The 23,657-nt window shown below is 28.3% G+C and overlaps 1 protein-coding gene across 1 annotated transcript; it reads left to right on the top strand.

Moving 5' to 3' along the window:
* The first annotated feature begins 7,771 nt into the window (after positions 1-7,771).
* Positions 7,772-21,130, top strand: LOC112692591. Its single transcript, XM_025567319.1, has 8 exons — positions 7,772-7,943; positions 13,699-13,893; positions 14,844-14,876; positions 14,997-15,067; positions 15,129-15,312; positions 20,392-20,481; positions 20,689-20,886; positions 20,984-21,130. The coding sequence occupies exons 2-8, from the start codon at positions 13,811-13,813 to the stop codon at positions 21,081-21,083; spliced, it is 759 nt and encodes a 252-aa protein (XP_025423104.1). The 5' UTR covers positions 7,772-7,943; positions 13,699-13,810; the 3' UTR covers positions 21,084-21,130.
* The last annotated feature ends 2,527 nt before the right edge of the window (positions 21,131-23,657 follow it).

Raw genomic sequence — 23,657 nt, 5'->3', positions numbered from 1 at the left:
AATATTATAATAACTATACTATCAATATTATATTTTCAGATTCTAAATTGGTTTATTCGATATAAGTATCGAGTAAAATATAAGTTATACCATATACAATTCTTATAATTTATAAATTTTCTATGTCTAGGAATAATGTATTATTTCATAAGGGTATAAAAATATTCATGGATCATATTTGCTTTAATGGACACCCGCGAAGCACAGCAGTTAAGGTGATAAACTTCAAATGTATATTGAAATATTATTTTACTTAACGGCTTTTATATGATAAACCATTCATTACTTTCCTTTTCACTTTATTTGAATACAACTTGTCGCTCAAGGTTTTTACTGTACGGTAGTTTTTATTTTGTTAAATAAAAACTAAAATTGCAATCTTTGCAAATGTTAGGGATGCAACTTTTTTCCGTGCAACACACTTTTCTTGTAAGTTCTCTGTTATCAGATATTTAATAATTATAGTAAATAATTAATACCTCACCATATTCAATCGAAATCACTTCCATTATGAAATTGTTACTAAATATTAACGCGTGCACGAGTCACTACGATTATACGGACAACGCGCGGAGTAACACTATGGAATTATATTTCAAAATTATGAATTTAATATTTGTCCAAATTTATTTATAAATATAATTAATATTTGTCTTCAAATAATCATACAATATTATTATAAGTATAATTATATTTTATATTACGTTCGAATATCGACGGTGCAGTTGATGTACTTATCTTTTTTCCATACCATACCCTACTTTATTTTTTTATTTTTTTTTTTTTTTAGCATAGTTGTAGTAGTATATATCATATATTAAATATACATGTATATTAATCTATATATATACATAGTTATTCACTTGTATGTGATGCGAGATAATGTATGAAACTGGAGAAATAATGAAATGGTCTTTGTCCCGGGACTGGTGCCGCCGTTTATATTCACGGAGAGGGTAACAATAATTTACAAATATATTTTTTACCGTTATCTTGTACAATGGGGTTCTATTGGTCATGGAGTTTGGTCGCGGTAAACTGTAATCAGTCCACTCCGGTCCCAATCATGGTACTTAAAATCTAAATATAGATATTTTTATGTCACAAAATAAAACGAAAAAAAAAACCTATAACTTTAGGTATATATTTATAATTTTTATATTTATACCTTTATTTAAGGTCAGGTAGTCCGTTCCAGTGTAATACTAAATGCATTATATGGTACGGTCTTGGCTAATACAGACTGAACCTTATAGACCGGTCCATAAACAGTCCAAAATGTTTTAAGATCGGACTGACAGTCCGGTTTACGGTCTAATTTATTAAATGTTATTTAATTACTGGTCCGGTGCGGTCTAAAATAATATGAAGCCGTCGGTTCGATCCAATTTTGATCTTTGATTAACGTTTAAGTGTGGTCCGATCCGATTTCGATCCACTGGTAAAATTTTTAGTCCGGTCTGGTCCTTAAAATAACGGACCGTGCAGAGGACTACTTTGTCGATTAATTTTGAATAACAATTTCCTTTTGAATACTACGTGCCTGACATAATATTAATTTACTAAATGATGCATGGGTACTAATCTAACCTAACTAGAGCCCTGCACAGATCTAACTTTTGATGTCCAAGCCCGTTTAAAATACAATTTTATATTATGATACCTGGCCCGGCCGGATTCATTTCACATAGATATACGGTCCGGCTCGGCTCAGCCCGATTAATTTCTCTTAAATATACGGTTTAGCCCAGTCCAATATGTTTAACTGTAACATATACTATATAGCCAAACCCAGTCCGAATATTTATTGAAATATATGACTTTGGTCATTTATTCAAATTATTAAAAAATCACTGCTGTACAGTGTACTCTATTAACAAGTACTCTCTAGTATCTAGTTTTTACTACTTAGTACCTAGTACTTTAAACTTAGTTACGAACTACATTGTGTAAAATAAATAGTACAGCTTAAAAAAAGTAGGTAGTCAGTCACTAGTCAGTATACTAAATTAATCCACTTTTTTAATTAAAATACAAAATAAACATAAATTTAAATGAAATAATTTATCAATTAATATCATAGAGAAGCCCTGCTTTGTCCATTTAAATAAAAATTTATTGGTTCGGGGCCTTGCCTGAATAAATAACACTGAATTGAAGGACAAGGCCCGGTCCAAACTCGGTTCAGGTGAGACCAAGCTCAGCTCGGCCCGTGCAGGGCTCTAATGGGTACCATTAGTATAAGTCGATACGGAAATTCTTTAAATGTATGCTCTCGGTCGAAAACTATTATCCATGTACAACATTGTAAATCATCATTAAAGCACCTGTGCTCGAAAAATACAATAAGGCAGTGGTTCTTAACCTTTTGTAGATCATGGACCCCTGATGAAAGATTTTTAGAAATTGCGGACCCCCTTTTTTTTATTTTAAATAATTTGACTAATTTTTTTTCGAATACTTTTTTTTTTTACAAAACATCTCATGTTATTGAAATTAAAATTATAATAATTATTTTATATAATAAATTACATTAATAGACATAACAAAACATACATATTTATAATTCTTTTTATTTCACTTAATTTTTCAGTTAACTTAAATTTAATTATTTTAGTTTTCATTTCTTTTTTTAATAATCTTAAAATTTAATTTTTATAAGCTTAATACAATGTTTGGGGCATAAGTCTTATAACATCGTATAATGATAAAATCTATCTATTATATAATAAAAATATATGAAAAAAAATAATAATAATATTAATCCAACAATATTATAATAATGCACTCATGTCACGTATAGATGTACATATGTTATGTGTTAGGGTTGCCACGGACCCCCGACTTGAGTATCGCGGATCCCTTGAGGGCCGTGGACCACAGGTTAAGAACCGCTGCAATAAGGTAATAATAAAATACAAAACAAATTAAATATAATCGAATGTCGACCTGTTACTGAGTTCAAAGCAGTTATGTAAAATGCGATATTACGTACGTTTTAAGGAAAGAAACTATCCATAGTTTTTATGTAGAATAATTAAAAAAGAACCGGTCTTGTTTAAGAATGATGAAAAAACCAAGACCCAGATTTTTTTTAAAAAACATTTTAACACTTGATAAAAAAGTATTTGAATACGAATACTAAAAGAAATTACAATAAAATGTCGTTTATTTAGGATTGTCAGTAATTAATATGAAGTATATTAGACTGACAACATAGTAGTAGTATTCTGAGTCAATATTAAATTCAGCGAACTGAGCTAAACAATAAAACAATTATGTTTGATCAAGGACACATATAGGGTGTTATACATTTTCTGTGGTTGCACACAGATGTAATTTTAGGACGCATTCAGTTCCCCATTTATAATCGTGGATTACCACCAGATAATTTTAGTAAAAAAAAAAATAACTCTGTAAAACTAATACCCAGGTATTAGGCCTCCATTATAATAGTGAAAATAAAGTGACTCTTATAAACCGGTATTACTGGTTCGACTTTTTCGACCAATATCGTGTAGAAAATGTTTTCATTAATTATGCATTAAATAATGGTGTCATGCATATTTTATATTATTACGTATAACTGAGATAACTAAATAGAAAGTTTTTCTCTATCACTTATCAATAATTTATTATATGTTTTAATAATGTTTTTTTTAATTTATATTGTATAATATTATAGATGATGAAAGCAGAGCCGGATTAAGGGGAGGGGGAGCTGAACGGGATATAGCCCAGCCCCCCCCCCCACCAAAACATTAAATATGAGATTGTAGATTTTCTACAGTTATAGATATATATTTAGAAAAATATGATTTTAACAATATTTATTTAAAGATACAGCATATTAATCATTTGAAATAATTGTCTGTGACAACCTGCATGTTATTGAATTAGATAGGTATATACAAAAAGCAATATACTGTGTTATTTTGTTTTATTTTATCGCTTCAGATAAGAGGTAATAAACTTTAAATTACAGAAACTATATCCAAATTAGTATATCATTTACAGATACAATGGCGTTTCCATAGAGGGGTTTTAGATCCTCCCCCTCCCTCCATTAACCTGAGATGGTAAATTAACTTTTACATGAAACACGGTTTTTTCTTTAACATTTTTATATTTTAGAATTTTGACTTGGAAATCATATTAATAGTTTGTATAAATACTATAAACATAATATTAGGGTCAGGGCTATTTAGAGGGAGGGGGGCAACAGGACCATTTCGCCCCAGGCCCTATCATTGAAATATTTTTTAGGGGGCCCCAATAAAGTCTTCATGTATGACAATTAATAATAAAGTCTCGATTACACTGAGCAATTTTACACGCTGCGTGTTGGTGATTAAAGTTGCACGCGTGTGAACGTGTAGCTACTTGTCCGATTACATTGAGCTATTAAATTATAAATAATATGAATAATATTCAATTCTATTATGTAAGTATGTAATGTAGTACATGAATTTAAATGAGCTTGATTGGTTAAGGTTTGGAAAAATACGTTTATAAGAATTTTGTTATTCTCAGTGAGTATTATATGTATCATTTCTTATTATTGTGGTCGGAGGGTCCCCAAATTTTATTTTGTCCCTGGCCCCGAAAAACCTTGGGACGGCCCTGATTAGGGTTGTAAATTTGAAATATTTCACATGAAATATTGAAAAATATTTTTTTTTACGTTTAAGATAGTGACTGTCAAATGTCATTTAATCATTTGATATTATATGATATCGTTTCGGTACAATATTGGGATTTCCCATTAAACGTGGTATAATCTATCAGCAGCCTATAAATAGGTAACAACCACAAATATGTTTAATATTAATAAATATATGTAGTTTAACGACAAAACCGGCGCATTATTATTGATAGCAGCTATTTTTATGATAATATTCATCTAATAATTAATAGTTCTAATTACCTGTGATTTATTTACATGTTACTAATCAATTTTTCTGAAGTGTCTTCAGTCATTTAAATTTTAATTTCCATAATTTCTTCAGTATATTAATGAGAACATTATACTTCACTAATTTATGATTTATATATATATTTTATTTTATATTTGAATATAAATACAATTCAATATAGTACTCCAATATTGAATTGTAATTTTAATCTTTCTTTAAAAACATTTCCAGATGCTGTGTGTATCACAATATTCACAATACATTTTATAAATATGTACTTAACTTTTAACTCACCTGGTACTGATATATTTTTTTGACGAGAAACTTCTGAAATAATTTGATAGCTTATGAGTAATGGGACTACTGGCAAATTATTTAAAAATTCAACTATATTTTGTAAAATTTCTTCAAGTATTTCAATGACTATTGGTCTCTTACCTCTTAAATCAATATTTATAAATTATAATAACTATAAACTAATATGGTGTTAATTGTTAATTTATATAAATTAGTTTTTATTTCTATTTAGTACAATAATACAAAAAGTATTCCATAAAAAATAAAACATAAGGCATTATATTAATTATATTTCACTTGATATTCAATTTATTAATCTACATTTTTAAATTAATTCATAAAATGTTCAAATGAAAAATAGTTAACAATAAAATTTAAGATTTTGTAGGTTTTAAAAATGGAACTTTTGGCCAGCTAAATATTGGAATCATTCCACTGTGCGCCGCGTCGGTTAGCCACCGCCAAATGCAACTCTCGCACGTGCTTGTACACGTCAATACATATCGAAAAATGAATTATTTTTTTGTTTGTATTAAAACTACTAAAAGTGGTAATAAATTTAACATGCTTTTTGAAGTTCAATCGTAATTTCGAAAAAAATTGTTGGATTCATAAGCTTCTCTACTATGCTCTTTATGAATCACTTTTTCGATTAAAAATAAAATGCGCCCTGTATAAATGCAAATTTAATGTAATTATTTCATGGGATTTTTTTTAAAAAAATACCTTCATTTTAATAACTTTAAAAATTAAAAATTGAAAATCAATTTTCTAAGAAGCTTAGAGAATTTGTCAAAGAATTCATATTAAAAAATTTAAATCAGATATTCGAAAGTACATATGTATAATTGACCACTGCTTATTGGTTTAAAAAGTATAAAAACTTAACCCGGATCGATTTCCCTTAATTGAGTATTTTATCCTTGAATTTTTATACTTGGTTTTGTGTCCTTGAAAATATTTTTCCAAGGATATTTCGTTCTAGATATTTAGTTCATTTTTGGCAATCAACGACTATTAGATTCGACTGTATTCTGCAAGACACGTCATGATAACATTCTAGTTGGAAGTAAAAATGATTTACTTAAAGTGTACTTTAGTGGACTTAAGTTCGACTTATAAAATAAAACTCATTCGCAAACGAGTTTTTTGGAGGACAATGCATCAAACACAGAATTCATAGAGGAAAATAAAATTAACCTCGTGCACCGGACCCAATGTATAGTTGAACTCAATGGCGTACTTACGAGAAGGTGGGTGTATGGTGTTTTCTCCTTAATATTAAAATACATTGGTTATAATTGCAGATACGTAAATAATAATAAATTATTATTGGGTGTACGTCGAGTGGATTTTATTTTATGAAATATTATAAATTATAATAAACTAATTAATAATGTCTAATATAAATTTCAAATAAAATAAAAGTGACGTTTAGTTTAACTAATAACTTGTATCATAAATGTACTTTAAAGCCCTCCCCAAAAAAAATCGTAACTACGCCACTGATTGCACTACTATAAATAGTGATATCGTGATCAAAGGTGTGCTGGGTACAGCTCGTTGACGCTCGTGTTAATGTTGTATCCATCATAATAGTGTATTAATCTTATGTATGTGTGTGTGTGTGTTCGTGCGTGCGTGCGTGCGTGTGTGTGCGTATGTGTGTGTGTGTGTTCGTGCGTGCGTGCGTGCGTGTGTGTGCGTATGTGTGTGTGTGTGCGCCCGCGTACGTATTCATATACGTAGAGAGAGTGCGGGAGAAAGAATGAGAGAAAGAGAGTTAAAGGGGATGAATCGAAGGTTACAAACTACAGTTTTATTTTTCTGTGTAATTTTGTGAAAATTTTTTGTTTGTACGCCGATAGACGACACACATAATACATTTTGTATCGCAATTTTAGCATCGACCGTTGTATTCGAACACCGTAATTGATCAAATACCACATTTATTTTTTTTCAGTTTTCCTATGGACGTTCTTTTAGTTTCCGTAGTTCCGAATATTATGGTTTCTGTTTCGCACACCATAAATATAACTTTAACTGTTACTGTCGAAGCGTTTTTCTTTAAAACTAAAGGTAAAAAACAAAAGAGAAAATTGACTTAAGATTGGCTACTGAAAATATCTGAAAACTGTAAGGTTTTAGCTCGAACACCGAATATAAGGGCACACTTATTTAGTTTTCTACATTTCGAACACCGAATATGGACTAATAAAAATGCTACGTGTGGTCTTGATGGCAAATAAGCGGTAGATGTACGAAAAAATATCACCCTAACCGACTAAAATCGGAGAAGAGAGGGAAAAGGTTCATAAAAAAATAAAATGAGTAACAGGAAAGGAACGTTCACACAAATAATGATTATTTACATGACGAGGGGTGAAAATCGTCCTTCGAGTGTACGTCTTTGACGCTATTGGTAAATGCGTGCACCGCGCACCCCACCGCAACGACACGACCAGACCCACCGACCCCTCACATCATTGTCACGCCGACTGCAATACGTGCATTTCGACCTTACCAACTGACGCCGTTCGACCCGACACCACCACCGGTCACGTCTTAGTCGTTTCTCGTTCTCGTTTAACATTCTCGTCGCTGCGGAAGGTCGTGCGTGCTCCAACCGTTTTATCCGTTCATCGCCGAAATCGTCATTCCCAGATACTGCCCGGTTCCATCACGATCGCATTCCAACATCAACCCAACACGAAACGAACGTACGTTAAGGTAACATCGTTATTATTCATACTATCAATTAATAAATCTAAATAAAAGTTTCTGATGTCTTCGATCTTCTGTCCGTTTTCGAACTTTGGAAAACACCGGAAGCAAATCGTGTTTACAGCGGGTAAACATCCCACCCCACCCACCGGGCATGTACTTCCTCCGGGACTTGAACAAACTTCTAACGCACTTCCTAATTTCGTGATCAATCTATCATCACTAGGCCATCATGTGGAAGAACCAGCCATTTTGTTTCTGAACATAATTTTACAAACGTGTCGTACACTTTAATTCTCAAAACTACACCGATATAAAAACTTTAGTAAAACGTTGAAATATTGTAATTTATTGATAGCTTTTAGTAATTACATTTTAAACACTAATTTTTTAATCTAAAAAATATGGGCGTGTATCTCATACATAAACTCTAATACCATTAAATGAATTTGAAATTAAGCGTGTGACGTCATAGAGCCGTTGAACAACGGCATACCTTTAGCCGTGGCGTATGTTTTAAGGTCTGGTCGCACCAGGGCGGTTTCAGCCACGTGTTTGCAATGGTGTTTTATTTCGCTGTGCGGTGTGTACGTACTAGCGCGATAAAATCGCGGACGTTTATGTTTATTTGGAAATTAGATACAACTAAAATCAGTCGTATTTTAGAAATATTCATAGTTTTATTACTCACCTAAGTTTTTCCCAGTTAGATTTTTTTATTTAACCGCCGTAGTGTTCCCACACCCTTTTAGGGTAATGTCAAGAATTGCAATCGTTTAAGGCTCAGTCAATCAGTACGCGGGCCGCCCGCACTACCGACCGCCACGGTCTGTGATTCCAAACATTGCGTGGGTAGTTACGTGGTTAGACTCAGTCTACGTGTGTACTAGTAGTAGAAGGTAGTAGAAGTATGCGGTATTTTCGTTTAATTTAAAAAAAATCGTGTAAAATAAATAAACGCGTTCTGTTTGACTAAGCCTTTAAAGGGAACTGCAATACTACAATGTCTAAGTAGTTATAAACCGGTTTATACTTCAAGTCGCTACGGTCGTATTTTATTTTATGTGAATACATAAATCCTCTCATCCGCAACATGTCTTCTATATCTTTCTCTGCAAATGGTAATCATCGTCTAAAAAGAAATTGGTCTAGAGCAACAATTCCTAAAATTGTTCACGCAGCCTTTTTATGAGCGTTATTTTCTCGTGTAGCCTCAAGAAATATTTAATATTAAGTTTTCTTTACCGGTGATCTATGAAGCATATTATACATGCTATATATACACGAAGAAACTCAAAATGAGATAATGTATATTTAACATTATATTTACATACAATAGACCTGGACGTGTTATAATAATTTATAAGAAAAAATGCCGTAATTCGAAAAAAATAAAATAAAAATGAAATAACACTATCTTACGTTTAACATAACAGTTTCATGCGTTTTTCTTAAGTAAAAATACCGTAACTATATATATTTATTCAGATATAAGACCTTAAAAGAAAATTATATTGTCGCAATTATAATTAAATGTTATCGATACTTATCAAAAACGCCGTAAACACAACTTGCTTAGAAAGATTGCCGTCTCATATCATATATGGCAGTTTTACTAAGCACTTACTAGAGTTTTGTTGAGAGATATTGTATCAATAAAATCTGAACGAGGGAAATATGTTTTGTTTACTAAATCTCAATTTAATGATGAAAAATACACAACATTGGATTTTCTCCAACAAAAAGAGAATGCTTATGCCATCTTCACTTACAGAAGATTGTGAAATTTCTAAAGAAAAACGTGATGGTATACTTTCGAATTTACATCAAATACTTCCAGGTAATAGAAAACAATTTTGGGAAAACATAATGATACACAACAATTAATAATGAGTAGTTGTAAACAGTAATGCTTAAAATGTGATAAAAAAATATAGTAGTTAATTTTTATTTTAAGATGATTACATGACGTGTAATTAAATTATAATTGGTGATTATTATTAAAATAAGTTGTCAATATTTTATATAAAATATAAATACCTAATAATGAATATAAATAATATAATACGGAATTATTTCTTCGATTATTAGTGTTCAGTACATTTTCGTATGCTAGGTAAAAAAGCTGTAACTGGAATTACGATGTTTTTGCTTAGTAAACAATTATAAATAGTTGATAGCGTTTTTAGTATAAATATCAAAATCAGAATATCTCGATGAAATAAAATTGAATAGTTCCATTGCATTCATCAGGTATTTTACTACTATAAATTATGTATTTTACTTTGAAAAATACTATATTTATGAAAATATAACAACCAATAATTACAAAACATAAAAATTAATTTTACTCAAAGTGGCATGTAGAAAACTTACGGCATTTTTGCTTAACAATGCAGTATATACGTACGTATTTTATTAAATTATTGCCAATGTAATCGACAATTTAACGTAAATAAAATTGATATAAAATAAAAATACGTAGATAAATTTGAAAAATCAGATTATAAGTTACGTTTTAAAATGTAGAAAAAAATATTATATGATTATAATTATAACTTAAAAGCCTGTTCTTAGTGGAAGTCCTCGTTCAAACCGCGAATCAATCATTTCCGTTAATAAATTTTCGACGTAAAATGTTATTTATTTTGCTTCTAAATCCGTCAAAAACTCATCATTCCACTCAATTTTGGATTACTTATTTTATATTCTATAAAAATATATAAAATAATAGCTATCTTATGCTTTTAGCTATACCATAAATGAAATACGAATGAGCAACTGTCTATTTGTAATATTTCATTTTCATTTATTTACAAATTATCTATATTTTATTTTTGAGAATTTAATATTTATAGGCTTTTGGGTTAGGACAATATACAGCCCAGTTTCAATGGGCGGTACTGGTTTGCGCACAAATACTAAAAAGACAAATTGGGCACAAAACTACCACTCGTTTGAGAACAGTCGAGTCGTAATCATACACATGGTTTGCGCACAGTTACCTTTTAGACTTTAATAGCTTAATACCTTGCGTATTAATATTTCTTTATTATTAAATTACTTACATACATTATTCTTCCCCCTTAACAGACTTAGGACTATCTATGAATGTATTCATAGGTGTGGTTAAAAATGTATGTTAATTGCTTATTAATAATTGTAATAAATAATATCTAATACTTGTTCAAGTTAAAAATACATGTTAATTTTAATTTTAATATAATATGATTGGTATATACACGTATAGGATAATATATACGTGTCTATTATTTTTGCAATAAAAGTTTCCCATTATTTGAATGTATTTAATTTGGTCTATTTCGCCAGATGTATATTTTGTCCATAAGTTTATGCGATGTTTAACTGATTCTATTGACTCCTTACAGCGATAGTTATTTATATTTTTGTTGATTGATGTTATTTTTAATTCTGTTTCGCTTTGTATTTTAAGAATTACGCTTATTACCTGGTGTATGTGGGGATGTGGAGTGTAAAATTGTTGGTTAAAATGTCTATGAAATGCTTCTACACCATTTGTAGTTCGAGGTTCGTCTTTTGGATATCCTTTTGGGTTTTATACCGGGCAACTAGCCGATACAAGAGTGACAAAAATATAATTATTTTCGTGTGTGCAAACCAGTTGCACATTTAATATAACCGTGTGCGCAAACGAGTTTCGATTTTTTAGGTAAAAATTATGAATTGTGCACAAACAAGTTGCAGCCGTTTCAATACAATACAATAATATAATTTTTTTTTTTTTTTTTTTTTTTTATTAAAGGAAAATATAAAATATACGGTGTGATTACAATACAGGAACTTCAAATAGTGGCAACGCGGCATTGATTAAAGGAAGGGGGGCACTTTCTCACGCACATAATGAAGGATATAAAACTATTAAAACTTACTCTGAGGTTATGACAGGAAATCAAAATGCTAATTAAGAAATAACATCTTTTTAAAATTATTTTAAATATGCACCGATAACAAGACGTTGAGCGTACTTTTTCATTATAGAAACATATTTTAAGTAACAGACAATACAATTCTTAAGAATACAATTCAGAGATATATATAATTATACATTTTAATTCAGATAAATGATATATTTTGTAAATATTATATTTATGCCAATAATATTATTTAAGTATATAATAAATTATTGTATATTTGATATCATTTTACTATGTAATTTTAATGTATTTTTCATTGCAATTTTAACATCATCGCGAGTTGGATACGCGCAAACGATACTGTAATAATTTAGAATAACAAATACAATATATATATATATATAAACAAATAACTGACCCGATAGACGTTGTTTTGTTATATAAATTATTTCTAGAGAATATTTTGCTAGAAAAAAATAACTAATTTAATATAGGTGTGTAAGGATGTGGTATATAAGTGGAAGAGGTATGGATTGCTGTGAACGGTGACGGAATATAAAAATGAAAAAACATAAAACATTTATTTTTTTAATAATTTATTAGAATTGATCCTTTAAAATTATACACATCGCTAATTATGATAAAATTAGTAAAAACAATATCAATCCCTTAATTCAACCGAGTGAATAATATTTTTTGTCATCCCATCTTTCGCCAACACAAACTAACAGGATGGTTCGAGAACGCGCCACGTAAAATTGTCCGTGTGTAAAACATAATGTGTTCAAATCTAAGCCACAGACAGACACCGTTTGTCCTTGAGACTTATTGATAGTCATTGCAAATGCAAATCTAATTGGAAATTGAAGACGTTTAAATTTAATTGGCACATCTGTGGGTATAATAGGGATTCACGGTAATAATATATTTTCATCTCGGAATTTGCCATTTAAAATTATGGCTTCGATAAAATTTTTCATTCATTTTTTAATAACTAATCGCGTGCCGTTGCACAACCGTGGTAGGTTCAAATTACGAAGCAAAATAACCGGAGATCCCACCTTCAGTTGTAAATTATGCGTTGGCTTATCTGGTAAATTCAATGAGTTTAAAAACTCTGTAGGATAATTTACAGCTTCAGGAGCATCGCAAACTGTATCAATAGATTTGTATGACACCTGGTAACAAATGTTCTACAAAGTGGCTATTTTTGAAATTTTTTAAAATATTTTTTGGTGGTTTTGAATTTTGGATTTTTTTTAACCGTGGTTAGTCACATATTATGTTAAAAAAGACGGAACTTCAATATCTGCATTATATTAGGAGTAGATAATAACTACTGATTTTCCAATTAATTAACATACTGTATAATGGAATCATGCCGTGTCATTTGGTAAAATATAAATAATAACTACTATTTAAGTAAATAATGATATATTATCGTAATAATGTTGTTTTGCCTGTTGAGCGTGCATAATCAACAGAATGCGTAATTTTGCATCACACGCTCAGTGTCTTTAAATACAATTATTATTTATTAAATATTAAATTAAGAACTTAATTTTCATATCTATAATGGTTAGGTTAGATTAGTTACAATATACTATTTAAATTTAAATAAATATATAAATATGCATGAGTTAGTACCTCTCGTATCAACTGTATTTACACATATTTATAATTTGGTCCATTCTTATAAAATTGTTTAGTTTCACTTGCATATGCATGATATGTTTATTATATGATAGTTAAATCAGCAATGTATATTAATTAAAAATATACACATTATCAATATTATCTCTTTTGTCATATCTTAAAAAACTGTTAATTTTTTCCTTATTTTTTGCCTTTAAAATATTTTTCAGATTTCATAATAAGGTTCAACGAAAATTGCATCAACATCTTTTTCACTTGAAGGTTCAAGGCCTAATATAAATTATTCATATTCATCCAGCAGTAAAAAATCGGAAACCCAAAATGAATCAGAATATGAAAAATATTACTAATCATAGTCAGAAAATCAAGTCTGATCGTGTTAATAAATTGCCATCTAAATCAAAGTAAAATCAATGATTATTAAATTTAATTTATTAATTAAATGTATGTATATAAATTAATAAATATAAACAATTAACTTAAATTATACACATATGTATTCAAAACATCTATTTGTGTAAAAATGAACTTATTTCAACATGAGTATTCATTTTTACAATAAGTACTTCTTGTATAGTGATTAATAGGGCTGGGATTTGTATGTAAATACATATTTTTAGTGAAACACGATAAATTAATTATTGCAAATGATAAATTCGTTTCAATATTTTACATTTATATTTATATAATGAAAATGTTAGAAATCAGCTATAGTAGCTCATTCGTATTTGATTTATAGTACAGCTTAAATATATAAAAATAAAACATAAATTCTGTGATATTTACATTATGTAGAACGTCTTGCCAAAAAAAAACGTCGCAGAAAATATCTGATAAAAAAACATCGAGAAAATTTTAATGCACTTAAAAAATGGCGAGAAAATCGTACAACTGACATGGTAAATCAAAATAGCTATATATTAATTATGATGTGTATATGATAACTATTTTTAATTTATTAAATATTTAATATAAATTAAATTTTTCCTAGTACATAATTTTTATTTTATACAACATATTTTTTATTTTATACTTCATATTTTGGCAATTTTAATTACATATATATGTATATATTTTTGGTTTTTTATTACATATAAACCCCAGCCCTAGTGATTAATAAGTTAAAATTAACATAACTTAAAAAAAAAATTTAATATAATGTTATCTCGAACCGTAATACTTTTCCATACACTAATTAATATAAATATATTTATTGTTTTAAATAATAATAAATAAGAATTATAATAATAATATGTATTGATAAGTATATACTATATTTATTATAATAATTATCGACATTTTATTTAAGTATTTAATCAAATTTAATAATTAATGCGTTTGAAATATTTTTCAGAGGTTCACAAGATTTTCAACGCAATTATCCAAGGTAAATACTTTTGTTTTACTTTGTAAAATACTTATATATTATATTAATATATTTTATCGTATCCAACAGTATAAAATGTATATACTACTTAAATATTAAATAATTATTTTGAATATTTAGGAGAACTAGATTAACAAATGTTCCTCAAATCATTAAAGTCCAAATCCCACTGTCGAAAAATTTGAAAACAAGTACGGATCAGATAAACAATTTGCAATACAACTTTACATTACTAAACTTAACGTGTATTAGAATGTTTTAGTTCAAGTAGTGGTATTAAAATAGAATACCCATCAGGATCAGATGCTGTTGTGACACCCAGAGTATCCGTCAAATCTAGTCGATCTAAGTATATCCACGATGTAGAAGATCAAACCTCAACCCTGCAACCTCCGTTGTCAGAATTTGATAAAAAATTAGTAAAATCTGAAGCCCAGTAAGTTTATAATACACAATCTTTAGTGTAGGCTCAATGGGGGGGGGGGGGGGTTGACAGTGTGGTCGAACCGGGTCCTTCACATTAAGTATTATAAATATCACTTTATCCAAAAATAATCTGATATCTATATTGTTACCGGAAATGGGTTATTTATTGTTATTATCAACGACTGTACCAAAGAACTTAAAGCTTATAAAATAATATAAAAATAAATAAAATAAAATAAATATATGTGGGACCCCGCAAATGTCTACACCGGCAAGTTGCCCCCTATCATGTGAAAATGTATATGGTACCTATTTTAATCTTTAATTTCAACATTATATTTAGTAGGTACCTATATTCAGACCTGATGAGAAGAGGGCACGAAAGGGATAATACCCCATGGGCGCAGAACTTTTGAGAGGGCCTGGAAATTAGGAACTAAAAAATTATTAAAAATTACACAAAATTAATGATAATAATTGAATGAATACTGCAAAAAAAAATTAAGATATATCCCCCGGCTCCGGGTTTCTCACTCCACGGTCCTGCTTATATTGCTGTATAACTAATAAAATAATAATAAATTAATAAACAATAAAATATTGTTGACAATTCGATACTAAAATTTAGTATTTATAACAGGGAAAAATGTGTATAAATAAGTTAAAATAGAAAAATATGTCAAACGAGTCGGTAAAGCACGATTCCGTACGTTTTACCATTTTTGGGTACACGATTCCGTACGATTTCTAACAAACAATGGATTATGAAATGATCCCAAAAACAACACGATTCCGTACGATTTTCCATGCAACGTTGCCATTTATTATTTATTATTATCAATTAATTTTTGTCATTTAAAAATAAAAAAATATAAATATTTAAAATATATAATTTCTAAATGGTTTAATAATTATAATTTGATACCTTGGTAATTAATACAAATACTTGATAAATATTTTATTATATTTCTATGATTTAAAAATTTGTTATGTTCGGTTATTGTGTAATATAATCGCTGTTTGTCGGCTAAGGCCATTTGATTCAAACGTCCTTTAGACACAGATCTTATTTTCGTGCAATTCTTTTCTTATGTTTCCTTTAGAACTGCTATAACCAAATGAACTGAAGGGTGTGGACTATGAAACTGGGCATTATATGTTCTATGGAAACTCTCATATCCATTTGTTGTACTTTAAAATATAAAGTAAAACAAATAAATAAATAAAAACAAAACGTTTATATAAGATTAATATAGTTATATGATAAAACTGGTCGACCGGTATATCGCAGACGATTACAGAGTCGATCATGTTAGAATTTATTTTTAAGCCACGCGCACAAAAATTAATCGTGGTGGTTATGAACAAATTGGCGATACGAATTATCTGTATATTTTTTATCTTTTATTCTAGTTTAAAATACTTTATGTATGTTTATATACACTTTAAGCAAGTATGTTTCTTAATAATTATAATTATTTAATAATAAGAAAACATTTTCCAAGAAAGTCATATATAGTTATATATTATTATACATACCGAGGATTTTCCGATGGCTCTTGAGCCCAAATTTTCGGTGGAAATAAACAGTGATCTTTTACGTATATTTTCAACATATAATCAGAAAATAAAAATCCTATATCTAGGTTAGGACATATAAATACAAGTTCAATGAATGCATTTTCGATTTCATGTGGTGATAGAAATGGCAACTCGAAAAATAGCTTTAACCATTTTCCTAACTTGTCGTCATTTGTATATGCTGTTCGGAGTCGCTGTTCAGAATTTATCTGTAAAGTTAATAATCTGTAACGTCGAATATTACGATTTTATAAAGAAATAATACATTTTAAGCATATTTACTTTTCGCCACCAACACTGCCCTAAATGAAATCGACATGCTTGAATTTCTACATTTGGGAACACCTCTCTACATTCTTCATGAGCACTTATCTCAAAGTCTAAATGTAACTTTTGAATAAAAAGTCTTTTGAAAATTAATTTTTCACTTAATTCTTGAAGAAATAACCATATGTCAATGTAGGTTTGTTTAGATTTATGAGGCAAGAAAAAATAAACCACGGGTATATAAAATCCATTTTGTAAACAATTAATTGTATAGAGCTGAATATAATGTTTTGGCGCGTAATTAAAAGTACCATCGGCAAAAAAATCTGATGAATTAATCATACATCTTAGATTTTGTTCTGTAGTTATACAAACGAATAATTTGTTATTAGGTACAAAAATAAATTGTTCACCTTTAAATTTAACTGCATCATTATTGTGCATACTTTTGAGTTGTTCAATTGATCAATTAAAGATTTTGGAAAAGCCAGGTATATTTGTCGTCGTTTGTCATACATGGCTTTTCTGATTGACCGTATATCGCTATGTTCAATTTCTTCTGAATTTACGCTTTTTAAGAGTTCTGTCCGAATTATTTTAATAGGTCGGATAGAAATAGATCCACTTGCCTTGCGTTTACAGTTTTCTCTCAGTACATGTCTTTCGACACTTTGGACTGGATTTTCACAGTGATTATGTTCATTTGATGTTTGATGAATTAAATTTCCATTTGTCACAATGCCTAGCATAACACAATTTTTGTATACATAACCATTTTTTTAAACCATCTTTTCGTGTTCGTATAAGCCAATATTTATGGAAATTAAATAATACCAGTGGTTTTCCTTTTTCCGAAGTTATAAATTTAACTTCATTTTCCATGTTCACTATTTTTTATATTTTTATAAAGCACCGCACTTTACGTAAAACGATGTGGTTATCGACTGGCATGCGACGACTAGGGAAAATAAACATTGATAACTATCTTAATTTATTATTAAGATATTATGTAGATTATCAGTAGTTTTGGTTTTGATGTACCTACATACACGAATATATTCTTTTGTTACTGATAAACTATTTTGTAATGATTAATAACCATATCAAATCTAATAGCGTTATTGCGATTTACTTTGAGACGATTTCGATGTCGACCGATACTGTATAATATCTACAACGTATAATACGTATATGTGTTATACAAATTAATAGATTACATTTATAATTACATAATTTTTTAACTTATTTAGAAATCTGACAACGTTACACTAAAATCTTAGGTACAAAACGTACGGAATTGTATACTTTAAAATGTGTACGATTCCGTACGCTGATAAGGACCGTACGGAATCGTGTTCCACCCAAACGAGTACTAAGCGTCAACAAAAAAAATGTTCGGTTCCAGGGAAAAATAATTTTCCTATAAAATAATCTGCCGCGAGTCCAACCAAATCTCCCGCCAACGATGATAACTGCAATTGTATTTAAGATTATTAAGTAATTTTAATTGAATAGTATTTAATGATCATAATTAATTTATGATAAATTTTAAAATGCATTATTTTTAGAAAGTATGCATATGTCTCAAGTTTATAAATTAATAATTTATATGTAGAAAAAAATAAATAAAATGTGTATTCTGGGCTATTAAGATGTATGTATTTTACGACCGGTTTTAAATTAAAAATTCCTTGACTGGCAATTAACAAAGTCAAAAAATCGCAACTAAATATCAAAAAATAAACGAAGGAATACATTGAGAGAAATTTATCGTTTTACATAGAAATAATTAATTTTAACTAGAGATATAATTTAAAACTAGTTATTGATTGTAATTTGCGAGTTATATGTATTTTTGATATTTTATACTACAATAGTTAACAACTGAACCGGATTTAGGGGAGGACTAAGTGGGCTACAACTCAAGGGCCCTCACAAATTCGGTACTTTCACAAATGTATGATATTTTAGTAAGAATACAGAAAATATTTAATTTTTTTTATTATATTTATATTATTTATGTTTTTACATATTTAATTGAATAATATTGAACTTTATATAGACGTTTGAAATTTTAATAATAATAATATATGTATTTACACGTAATGACAATGAACGGTGTTTTAGAATCTAGAGAAAAGTTCATTGCATTTAATTGTAATTATTTGACATTATCATTTTTATTGTTCATTATTGAATTACTTATACTTATACTGTTTAAGCGATTCATATTTATATAAAGCAAAGACTTATATTACGATGAAATTACTTAGACTTTTTTTATTGTTTTTATAATTATTTATTATTAAATAAGTAGTTAAATGTTACTATACTAAAAATGATATTAAATGTCATTAATAAATACAAAAATGTATTTACTTGTTTATATATAAAGAGCCCCCCCCCCCCCCCAATGCATTACGACCCGGAGCAACCACATACCTAAATCCTCCCTTGGTTAATAATTTTATTTTGTAATCTGTGTTTTATCTTATGTTAAAAACATTTTTGAAATTTTTTAATAATATTTAAATTGAAATTATTTCCATGGGCTATATTATAGATAATATTGAGCTCGTGTTGATTACTATAAATATATAATGGAATACGTTGAAGTCTATAAAATATTAAACTAATAAATTATATTTTATGAGAATAAAGGTGATTAGAATCATGTGATAACATCAGTAACATCAGTTTATGTATGTTTCTTGTACATAGTAAATTCAATTTTTTTTTATTTACTATGGAAACTGTTATATCTAATAAATTACATTTATTAGCATTATTATTATCATAAAATTTTAATTAGTCAAAGTAAAAACTGATGAGTGATGACCTAACCTAAAATTTCTTCTGGTCTATTTGAACCTAAAAATATAATGATAGAGAATAAAATTATCACATCAATAATATGCTTTTATACATGGACTGTATATTTTATTGTTAATATTATTATTTTTTTGATAATTTTGCATGTACATTGTTGATAAAGAGCACTTAAATGTCTACCCAATAGCTACTAATCCTTCTTTTTGCGAATACAATTTATTATTATATTGTAATTAGTTTTGATTAATAATTAAATTTATTGACTGAATAATATTTTGTATTTCGTTTGTAATGAATTTATTATTGTTTATTATTAAGTTAATGTTTTTGAATATTTTCTGTCAATATTAACTATTTACTAATTTTTGTTTTATTTTATTATTTTATTCTTGTATATATCTTTCTTTAGTTCTCATGGGAATGCTAATGACATTTCAAGTACCTGCCACAAGAAAGCAGGGTATTCGGCAGCTTATGAGGATTTAGTGATTTATGCTTGGTAAATTAAAAAAATTAAATCTTCACAGAACTCAAATTATTAATTAATTTTTGTTCGATTTATTTTGTTAATCACATGAATATGTCATGAATTTTTTTTCTTGCTTTTAATTGAAATAAATGATCTATATCTCGTTTTAGTTCTCCTGTGTGTTAAAAAGTTTCCCATTTTTTTACAATTAAATATCAATATATTTTGTTCTTTTAGCGAGCGTCATAGAAATCGTTCATTGTCACCATTTGGTTCAGAAACCCAAGAGTCACTGGGCTCTATTGATCTCACTTTAACACCTACATCGTCACCCGACCGATCTAGAAGTCGTTCTAGATCCACTGAACATAGTACAGCTGAATCTACTAAATTTGCAGAGTTAGCAGATTTTAAGGATTTATTGACTGTAGCCAAGTAAATAAATGATAAAAAATCTTTACCTTACCTAAGAGTATCAATTCATTTTTAATCAAAAAAATGTTGTTTATTTATCTATGTCCCATTCAAACAGACGTTACCATTTTATCAGACATTATCAAACACGTTCCAAAACAGCCGCTGAGAAATTGATGTTAGAATCAGCCACAAAAAAACGAGTTGGGAGCAAATAAAAGAAAAAAATAAGAACCGTGGTCGAAGGAAGGTGGCATAAAATGCGTTGGCAACATCCCACATAGCAAATTAATATTTTTAAGACATAAAATATAGTCGTATATATAATATGATTTAATATTTAATTTTTTTTATTTTGCTTTATTTTATTTATTTTTATATTATAATATTTGATATTTTATTATAATTTTAAGACGAAATACATACAATAGAATTTTTTATTTACTCAAAATATGTTTCGATCATTCAAGTAAAATATTAAGATATTCCAAAAATATATTTTGGCAGAAGTACTAATGTTTTTAAAGTGTTAACCTATTTATTTTCAAAATATTGCAGTAAATATTTTTGAATCATTCAATGTAATACATCTAAAGAACATCGGAGTTATATATTTTCAAAATGTTTAATTCAAGATAATTTTACACTATTTTCTTGTATACTTGGACAATATTTGTAAAGATAATAATAACATTCAAACATTTAGACAAATTATTGATAATATCAATAGTATAATAATGTAATATTAAATAATAAAGTTTATATGAAGTACTTGATATATTGATGTATATATAATCTCAATTACAATTATATATAGTATCCATTTAGATAAAAAAAAAAACAATACATAAATAAAATAATTACATTTTAAACTTAAGAATTTAGTTTTAAAATTGTGTTACAAACTATATAATACATTTTCTATTCAAAAGCAAAATAATAAAAATTGTTAGTGTAAATATTTAAAAAAAAATTTAATTTTATCTGTAACAGTATTTTGTAAAGTACCTATATTATTGTATTAAACAAATATTATACAAACTTATAAATTATATAATATTCATAACTGTCTATAATATCAGTAAACATTTTTTCTCTATATATATTTTGTTTTTTTTTTTTTTTTTTATTAATTTTAATTTTGATTTAGCTGATGCTTGTACCATAAACGTTTTAAAATGTTTTTTCGATTTCACTGTCGGAAGTATTCTGATATAAGGGAACTTTTCTCACTGCCACTTAAATATAAATAATATAATTATATAATATCCTAAACTAAAATTACAATACATAATATTGACTTAAAGGTAATAATAATTATAGTAAAAACTTACGCAGCACAATTCCCTCTACAAACAAATCCAAAGAGACCAAGACACAATAAAATATATCATTAAAAAGAAAAGCACACACAACCACATTGGACACAAGACCATTTTCAACAACCAAATCACATCACCAGTAAATACAGAACAGAATAAATCATCCAAGATACGAGACATATTTAACACATTACAACAATTAATGAATATTCACACCTCAGTCAGAAATAAAATTACGTTTCAAGTCACACCACCTTGGAAATGGAAACTGAAATTAAACGCGGAACTTCTCGACCTCAATAAAAACGCAAAAAATATTACAATAATCACCTATCTTTTCAAAAATACGATTCAGCACTCATTTTTCAACTTTACAAAAATATACATCGAAGTATCAAAATTTTAGCATGGAGTAAGTTTTTCCGTAATAAAAGATGACACAATTATTCAACATAAGCCTCCAATAATAACCAGTATTTTCTCTACCGAAAACTATGCCGTCTACGAAGGGATAAGACTAGCAAACACGCTAGAATCAAATGATATATGTAATTATAATCTGCGACTCTTTTAGCACCTTACTAGCTCTTAAAAACGCATCCACCAAAAACGAAATAACCATAAATATCCAAACAAAATTAATCGAAACAAAAAAAAATATATAATTTATGTGGGTCCTTTCCCACACTGGCATTACAGGAAATAAAAGAACTGACAAATATAGGAATCAATTATAATTGTATGCTTTAATATAATTTATTAAACTAGAAAAATATTTATATTAAAAGGCGGCAATTTGTTTAGTGCTTAAAGCGGCATAATGGTTAAATCCGGCTCTGGATACAAATGTATAGGTTGGTTTGATTGATGGGAAATTACTAGAGCCCCATTTCTATGACGGAACTTTAACGGAAAGAAAATTCTTAGTTTTTTATTTGTTATAAACTTACCGACGTGGAGAGGGCTAGCCTTGTCATGAGCATATAATATTTTACTATTTGTGGTAGGCATGGGCGTAGCGAGGGTGGGACAGAGGGGGCACTTGCCCCCTTGCGCCTCATACTGAATTCTATTTGTTTATACCAAACGTATAAGTTTTACATTAAGGGGATTCGATCCGGATTACGTTTTCTATCAAAATATACCTATATTCTGTCAATTGTACTGAACTGCCCAATGATCGGATAAGACTCATACAAACATATTTGAATTCGCCATGAAGTTGACTTGAAAACGATTTTTTTACTTTTTTGATTTATTATTTTTATACCCTTAAAAAATTAATTTTAAAATCTAAAATAATAATAAATTTATAATGTAAATAATATAAAATTGATAAAATAATTTGAAAATGTAAGGGGGGGAGTTCAAGGGTTTGTAACTGCCTCCCGAAATTTTCTCCTATGTCTAGGTTAAAATTTATAACCTATAATGTATTTAATTATAAGATCAATTCTTATGTACACTTTA

Source organism: Sipha flava, unplaced genomic scaffold (assembly GCF_003268045.1).
Source record: "Sipha flava isolate LNK unplaced genomic scaffold, YSA_version1 116_pilon_pilon, whole genome shotgun sequence".
NCBI classification, from domain to species: Eukaryota; Metazoa; Arthropoda; class Insecta; order Hemiptera; family Aphididae; genus Sipha; species Sipha flava.
Note: the sequence above shows the minus strand (reverse complement) of the source record. Positions and strands in the feature narration are given on the sequence as shown.

What these genes read in the sequence shown, in the direction of transcription:
- LOC112692591 (XM_025567319.1), top strand. Translation starts at nt 13,811, where the DNA reads ATGAATCAGAATATGAAAAATATTACTAATCATAGTCAGAAAATCAAG. An exon ending in TTTCAACGCAATTATCCAAG is followed by an intron (nt 14,877 to 14,996) that starts GTAAATACTTTT and finishes TTGAATATTTAG; the next exon opens with GAGAACTAGATTAACAAATG. An exon ending in TTAGTAAAATCTGAAGCCCA is followed by an intron (nt 15,313 to 20,391) that starts GTAAGTTTATAA and finishes ATCTTTCTTTAG; the next exon opens with TTCTCATGGGAATGCTAATG.